Source organism: Eubalaena glacialis, chromosome 6 (genome assembly GCF_028564815.1).
Source record: "Eubalaena glacialis isolate mEubGla1 chromosome 6, mEubGla1.1.hap2.+ XY, whole genome shotgun sequence".
Classification (NCBI taxonomy): Eukaryota; Metazoa; Chordata; class Mammalia; order Artiodactyla; family Balaenidae; genus Eubalaena; species Eubalaena glacialis.
The window spans coordinates 75,184,167-75,192,356 of NC_083721.1; the positions used below are offsets into that span (position 1 = coordinate 75,184,167).

An 8,190-nucleotide genomic window follows, 5' to 3' on the forward strand; every position below is an offset into this window, starting at 1 on the left:
AGGGGTCAGGTGGACACTGGCTTGTCCAGGCTCTCGCTGACCTGCCAGGCGGCCTTGGTTCTGCCTTGGACTTCTTGGGTTTTAGTTTCTCCCTCTGTAAATGGGCATCAGGAGACCTGCCCTACTTACATTACAGAGTGATTCTGAGGATCAAATGGGGGTGCTGCTGGGGCCCTGCAAGCCTGCCGATGGTGCTAGATGCAGTGCAGTGGACAACGGGCTGCAAGTGGGCTCGGACACCTACGCTGGCCCTGAGAGCCTTTGAGCCAGGCGACGCCGTTCATTTCTCCGGACTTGCTCTGTACGTGGAGATAATGAGCTCAGGGAGCTGCTGAGGCTCCGACATAGCACTCTTCCCGCAGATGCTGAGCTTTGAACTGGGCCATCTTTCAGGTCCCATTTAGCAAGTGACCTAAAGTGAGAAAGTGTACTGGGGGAGTTAGGCGGAGGTTAATTACACTGAGTCAGTTCTTAGAAGTGGAAAGGCTTCCATCAGGAAAACAGCAGGGTCAACCACCAGCAAAATGGGCTGCTGTGTCTGCCTGGGTGCCGCTCAGAAAACCTCTTCTGGCCTCCGCAGTCTCTAGAAGCATTTCCATCACGCTGCCTGAAATCCAGGGAAGAGCCCCTGACTGAGCTCCTGCCTCCGTCTCCCCTCCTTTCAGGGCTGTCCTACCCAAGGTCTTCCCAACACTCGATCAGCCCCATGGCCTTCCTGCTCTGAGGCCCTCTTTTACAGTTTATGTCCAGACCCCTTAGCCTGACCTCTGGGACATTTCATTGTCTGGTTCTGGGCCAACTCTCCAGGTTTTCCTCTGTACATCCAGCCAGCTTTCCCTTCTCTGGGTTCCTTTGCTCATCTGTCTTCTCCTGCCCTTCAAGGCCCTGGCTAAATCCTGCTTCCTCCGGGAAGCCTTCCCTGTGTTCCTGAGTAGGGTTGCTAGATTTAACAGGCAAAAAATACAAGAGGCCAGTGAATTTGAATTTCAGATAAACACACCTATACTAAAACATTATTTATTATCTGAAATTCAGATTTCATGGCGTATCCTGTGTTTTATCTGCAGCAGCCCTGCTCCTGAATCCAGCTTGATCGTGGCCATTTCCCGCCCTTCCCTGGGCCACTTCTTCGGTTCTGAGCAGCATATGAATAGCAAAATTTCTTCCAAAAAAATCAGGAACATACAATGTTTTATGTCAATTATATCTCCTGTTTTAATGGGAAAAAATAATTTAAAAAAAATCAGGAACAGGAGCCAAGGTTGCCAAGGCCTTTCCCACTGGTGGTCTTGGAGTTTGGCCTAAATACAGTATTTGCATCTCTTTGTGAGTGGAGTTCAGAGGTGCTCGCTCCCAACCCTTGCTGCCCACCGTTGTAATACATAGGGCTTCATCTCGGCTTCCCCTTCATCCCAACCTTGGGATGTCCCTGCAGTGAAACTGTCATCTTTATAAGGGAAACCGGCCCAGTGTGAGTCAGAACTTCTCTCTCACTGATCCAGTTCACCATGGGCCTTGCATACAGCACTCCACGGCCTGTGATCCATTTTTCCTCACATCCCATTTTCCTCACGACAGCCCAGGAAGGAAGAGCTGAGTGGGGAGTTTGGGCTGGTAGAGGAGGAAAGGAAGTATGGGAGGTGAAACCGCACTTGATCCAGAGTAAGTGCTATAGAACTGCTTAATTAACTAACTAAAGAAATTGAAAGGATGAGATTTTTGAAGAGTATGGTGTTAAGGTTTAAAAGCCTGTAAAGTACTAGGAAAATCAAAAAGGAAATCTACTTGATGAAATCTAAGATGGAACTGTAGCTGGTGTGTATCTGGCAAGTCTCAAAACTTTATGATCAGAAAAAACAAAAAACCTTTATAATGGGTCCTGAGTCCAACACCATTTCACCTCTCCCATCTTGGGGAAGTCACTTCTCCCCAGATGTAAGAGTTGAACAAATGGTCTCCGAGGGCCCATCCAGCTCCCAGTCCTAGAAAGTGACCCTGTTTCCTCAGTGGCTGAGACACACCTCAGAGTCTTCAGGAACAAAGGAGAACTTACCGCATGCCCTGTGGACAGGGCCTATAGGTTGCCTCTTGGTTTCAGAAGCACGAAAAAGTGTGCTTTTAGAAATGAGGTGACTTGAAACCCTACATGCTGTGGTTCACGGAGATGATGGAATTGTGGTCCTAAAGACAATATAAGGATATGTGGAAATGCTCACTATATTTTAAGAGAGAAGAGCCATTTGCATAATTTGGGGTGTGTGTGTGTGTGTGTGTGTGTGTGTATTTCAGAGGGCTATTCAATAACTGTTCATTGAGGTCCTCTTTTAGGGATAGAATTCTGGGCAATCTTTATTTTGGGTTTTGAAAAAATTCTATACAAAAATGAACAAATTTTGCACTTGAAACAGGGAAAAGACTACAAAAATGTTTATTTATTTTTACTTCTTTGTGGGGGGTGGAGAGAGACCTCAGTTACAAAGATTTGGGTTAATTGTATTCCTTAGGCACATTATCACTGGTTTAGAAAGTAACTTAAAAAAGAAATCCTGGCTACTACTTCCACTAGAGGGTACTCTTCTGAAATTTTAGATTGCTTGTGATGCTGAAGATTTTGGAAAGGAGGTTTCAAGGTTTCATTTCAAATTCAGTTGGAGGACTCTTAAACTTCTTTATTTGTTTGCTTGTCTTTAAGTACGCTTTTTCTTTTGGAATAATTTTAGATTTACAGAAAAGTTGCAAAGATAAGACAGAGAGTTCCTGTATACCTTCACCCAATTCCCTCTAATGTTAACATCTTGCACCACCATGCTGCATTTGTCAACACAGAGAAATTAACATTAGTACATTACTATTAACTAAAGTACAGACTTTATTTGGATTTCACCAGTTTTTCCATTAATGTTCTTATTCTTAGCATATTTTCTTTCATCTCTCTTTTTATTTCTATTACATTTGCAGAAGTTATGTAACTTTTTCCACCCGTGTTGTCATCAACATTTCCGTCTTTTGCAGTGTGTGTGGAAACATCATTTTTAGTAATTTTATGTGTTCTCCATTTAATCTTTTTTTTAGTTTATGTTCTCCCCAGCAGGATGTTATTAAAAGATGAATGCTATGGAATTATCACAGTTTTGTTAGGTATTAATGGCATTGTGCTTAGGATTTTTTAAGTCCTTATCTATGAGTTACATACTGAAGTATTTACAGATGAAATTATTTACTTTAAAATACTTCAGCAAATAAAAAATTGGGGGAGCTAGAGCAAATGAAAGAGGATATGTCCACGGGTGTTCATTAGATTATTCTTTTGCTTTTGTGTATGACTGAAAATCTTATAATTAAAAAGTTGTTCAAAAGAAAAAGGCATGGTACAGCTGAAGTCAGTGGTGACTCAAGTTTTCTAGGTCCATTCTGTCCTCCCGTGGAATGGGGGAAGGAGTTCATAGGTACCCGGCTGGAAGCATGTGACCTGGAAGGGGTGGGTGGGAGAGGGAGGGAAGAGGGAGAAACTGGGGAGACGACTGTCAAGCTTCATTTCTGCCACCCACACCCCCATATCCTGCCCTCCCTCCTGCAGCGACCACCACATCCTACCCAGCAGGGAGCAGGGAACTCTTGTGGGGGGCACTGACCAAGGACCCAGCTTTGGTGCCCCTTCCCTGCCCTCCTCAGTTTCAGGGTGGGACCTCTGCCCTTCGCCTCCAGTCTGCCAGGTGCCCTGCCACTGAGCTTGGGGCACAGCTCTGCCAGCACAGCCTGGGTCAGACCTCTCTGCCTGACTCCACCCCTACCTCCAGCTCTGACCCAGAATGGGACTTGTGCAGGCCCCAGAGCAGAGCCCCATCTCTGGGCTAGCACAGTTATCAGCGGACAAATAGAGGTGTTCAATAAAGTTTTTATAATCTTAACAGACACACAGCTGCACACATGCACGCACATACAGATTCACGTAACAGACTTGCTGAGTGCATTCCGTGCCAGCCCTGCCAGCCCTGAAGACTCAAAGTTGAGTCAAACTGCAGCCCTCAAGGAGCTCAGAAAGACCAAACAAAAGCAAACAAACAGAAGTTGTTCAAAATGGAAATTTTAAAAGAATTGAACAGTAGGGGCTTTGTTTCAATGTGACAATAAAGCCAAATCCTGTGTACTGTGCAGATTGGCAGCAGTTCAGTGTAACAGACATACACAGATCAGTATAACAGACATTTGCAGATTCACAGCTTATGAATACACACACACACACACACACACACACACACACGTGTCCTGGGCACTACAGAGGTGCTGGACGAATGAGAGCAGACGGCGATGCTACCCTTCAAGAACCTGAGCCAGACATATTTGAGGCTTGGGGTGGAACCAACCGTGCAGTAAAGGCTGATTAAATATGAATCTTGGCTGGTAGCAAATACCCCATAGTTTCAAGATGAGGATTTTATTTGCATCTCTCTTTCTTAGTTTTATGGGCTTGAGTTGACTCATCTCAGCCATGTGGTTAATAAATGGAATCTTTATTATTACGATTATGCCTAATAATAATTTCTAATAATAGTAATTTAAAAATCTGCATAGATGGTAATTTTTTCAAGGACCTGTAGCCCTTCATAATTATCACAATTATCCTACTGACCATTTAACTAAGTTGTAGCCAGTAGTAGCTACTGCCTTTTTGTTTGCTGAAGTCAGTTGTTCCTTTGCCTCCGGACCAGCAGAGGGCCTGCCTCCTGGCTCACTGAGCAGACAGGGGCTGGCGCTGATCTCTGCTCTGTGATGGTGGCAAAAGCTAGTCAACACTTTTTTTTTAATCTCTCTTTTTATTCTGCAGCAGAAGTATTGGGAAGCCCTAAACTCGGAGCAGGTATGGACAATCGTGCTCTCTCTTTATTCCGCAAGGGTCTTCCTGTGGCTTGATTTCAGTTCCTGTTTTTGTGAGCCCCCCTTGGATGGCTGGGCCCGTGCCAGATTCCTCTAGGAAAAAAAAGAATTTGAAAATGAGAGGAGAGTCTGAAAGTCGAGGGTTTTTTCCGGGCTCTCCATTTCAGAGTTCTTTCTGCTTTGTCCAAACCATCTAGTAGGGGCTCAGAGAAGATGCATAGCCCAAGGAAGAAACATGCTTAGAACAAAAGTTTTTGAACAAGAGGAAGCCCAGCAGGTCACTAATGGTAGTGGTGCCGGGAGTGGCTGCAGGAGTTGAGATCAACATTCCCCTCTGTTGTCATTGTGAGACCTTGGGCAGCTGGCTGCTGTCTCTATGCCCTCCTCGCCTCCAAGTGACAAATAAACACATGATTCATGACAGCCACCTGTGCCTGTCACCTCCCAGGATTTTTTTTCTGATAAGAGAGTAGATTATCTTTTGCTCAAATTCTCTGAATGCCTGGATTCCAGTGATGTTTTTATTACTGAAAATGACATTTTAAAACATATTATTCTGGGAATTCAGAAGGAAGAGATTTAAATTGTTTTCGAAGGCTTAACCCACTTTAAAGAGTGCACCTGACCAGAGCGGTGGGCTGTTTCTGTTTGCCAGCAGAGGAATTGGTCAGGAGTAGCAAGGATAACTCTTAAGAAGACATTTCAGGAGCTGGAGCAGTGGTTCTGACACATCAGGGCGGCTAAGAACCACCCTAGGAGCTTGTTCAAATGCCAAGCCTTAGGTCCCAACCCACAGATAGGGTCTAGGGTGGGTCCCCAGCATCAGTCTTTTTGATGAGCACCCTGGGCCCTCCTGGTGAGACTGGTCCAGAACTGAGATCTAGAACGTGGGTCTCCACTTGAAAACAGAATTCATCAAAAAGCATACTGTCCATTCTCAGAGAATGGAACAGGCCCCCACTTCCACTACTAGGCAACTGGGTCTCGGAGGCTGAGGGGCCGGGGAGCTCTTTTACTTGGGATCTCTGATGATGTCTGGAAGGAATTTGCTTAGAGGTGTCCCCCCAAGTCCGCATCCACAGGTAGGTGAGAAATTAGTACACATGTGCCTGACACAGCCCCAGACACGTACAAGGGGCTGAGCTGCACCAACGAAATCAGCTCAGTCCCTGGCCTGCAAGGTTACTGGGGATGAGGTGGTCTTTTTAACATGATGCTGTTTTTCATGACCAAGTAGTAGAACTCAATTCAGTTATGAGCAGTAAATCAGTAATTGAACGGGACTCTCTTTCTGTTGGAAACAAAGCTACAATTTGTGTTTTATAACTAGTGGGGTGTGAGCATTATCTTTCAGTGGCTCAGGGAGCCTTGAGGACCTTGTCCTGACCCTCTAAGGACTGGACTGTTTGATTCTGCTCAGGTTTGAGTAGCTGGTGGAACACTTTTCTTGGAGTGTATGTCCATGCCTGGCTCTATTTTCTTGCCCAAATAGATTGTCTGGCCCGGGCTGACACATCCTATGTGGCCTTTGCTTGTTGTTTCCTGGGTCTTTTGCTACGGTCAAATGCAACCTTCTGACTCAGAATCACCAGTCATAGAAACTCAGAAATGACAGATCGTATTATCTAGTTGCTGATTCAGCCTCCCAATTTACACATGGAGAAATCAAGATCCAGAGAAGAGAAAGCAAGTTAGTGTCAGAAAGAGGACCTGAGCCCGACCCCTACTTGCCTCTGTGGCTGGAATCACTAAAGACGATGCCCTTGCTCTTGGCCCACATGAAAAGCTCTCCTTTTATCTATCGTTTTAGAACAATAGGAGGATTTTGCAAACAGCTTCATCAGTGCTTGTGTGCTCACCCATTTTTTTTTTCTTTTAACCTTTTTTTTTTTAACCCCTGCGCATTTCAATTTCCCATACTTGTCTGAGTCAGAGTGATGAGATATTCACTGGCAGTGACCACCACTCTGGATTAGGTTTTAAATGTTTGTTTTTGATAAGTCTGCTGACCTCAAGTTTAGAGGAAACACCACGTGGGGGGCAAGGGCAGACCAGTGCCCTGCTCCTAAGAAGCTCTGTCATCTACCTGAGAGGACAAGGTGGACACCCAGGGCAGGGCTGCCCATGCTCAGCTGCAAACCAGTGGTACAGGCAGTAGAGAAGAGGGGGAGAGCTCAATGGGTGTCAGGATAGGCTTCTTGGAAGAGGAGGAACTTACCTGGGCCATAAAGAATGGGTTGAGTTTGCCTGGTCTTTTCCAGGAGTGAGTTAGGCAGGGAGGTGGGAATTCTCAGGATAAAGGGAACATGACTGAGTCTCACTAGAGAAGGACTTGGTGAAGACAGGGGAACAGAGAGTAGGAGGGGAAGTAGGGCTGGTCTGTTCAGGGTGGCTGTCCATTAATTCCTTGATTTAAAGTTATACTTGCCCTGTTAGGTTCTAGAAACACAGGCCTGGTTAACTTGTCCTTACCTGTTTGTTCTTGTCTGTGCCTGGGCCATGAGAACCAGGATTGGAGCTGTTGTTGGGGAAATTGTAAGATGGGAAGGGCCTATTCTACCAAGGTACCTCTTGTGTCTTTTCTCCACAGTGGGATCCTGAAGACGTAAACCTTGGAGGGAACAAAGACAACATGGAGATATTCAGACCCCGGGTACACAGGTGGTCTATGAAGCCAGTGGACTTGACCTCTGATAAGTAACACTTTCTGGAGCCAGCTCAGCAGCTCAGAGCCCAAGGTCAAGGTTTTGTCAGGAACTGAGCAAGGATCAACCTGCAGAGACAGCCATGGCAGGAATTTAAGCTTCTGCCAAGGCCGCCCATGAAAGTGAGGAACCAGGAGCTGTCACGGAGCTTGGCTGGTCTGCACCATGGCTCAGAATGGAGCTAAGACCTTGGGCCCTGTGGAGAGACCTGGACACACCCAGAGTTTGTTCTGAAAATTCAAAGTTCACAAACCAATCTTGCTTTGAAATATAATCTAAAATAGTTTGGCCTCTCTTTTCCCTTTCCCTTTGGATTCAACCCTACTCTGAATATCTGCTACAAACGAGTTCATCTAACAAACAGCTAATATGTTTGGATCTTAGTAAAGCCCCACTCCGTAAGACCTGGCTAAGCCTAGAGAGGGGTGGGCCCACGTTTGGGGGGTTTGGGACACAATCACAGGTTCTGATGGGACCTGGCTCCTGCCCTCCAGTCACCCACTTGAGTTTTCTGCTGGAAGTTGAGAGAGGACTGTTTGATCAACCAAGTGTTTGCAAGGTCACTGGTATTGCAAGGGTGAGCAAAGCAAAGTGCTCTAGGTACCAGGAC

At 45.8% G+C, this 8,190-nt stretch overlaps 1 protein-coding gene across 3 annotated transcripts in view; it reads left to right on the forward strand.

Moving 5' to 3' along the window:
- TMEM44 (transmembrane protein 44) overlaps positions 1–7,865 on the forward strand; it is a 33,152-nt gene extending 25,287 nt beyond the window's left edge. For 2 of the 3 annotated variants that reach the window (XM_061193250.1, XM_061193251.1), the window contains exons 10-11: positions 4,826–4,858; positions 7,466–7,865. In XM_061193250.1, coding sequence (XP_061049233.1) covers positions 4,826–4,858; positions 7,466–7,576 — 144 coding nt within the window. In that variant the 3' untranslated portion in view covers positions 7,577–7,865. The remainder of the gene's footprint in view (positions 1–4,825; positions 4,859–7,465) is intronic. The other variant, XM_061193252.1, reaches the window with a different exon arrangement.
- The last annotated feature ends 325 nt before the right edge of the window (positions 7,866–8,190 follow it).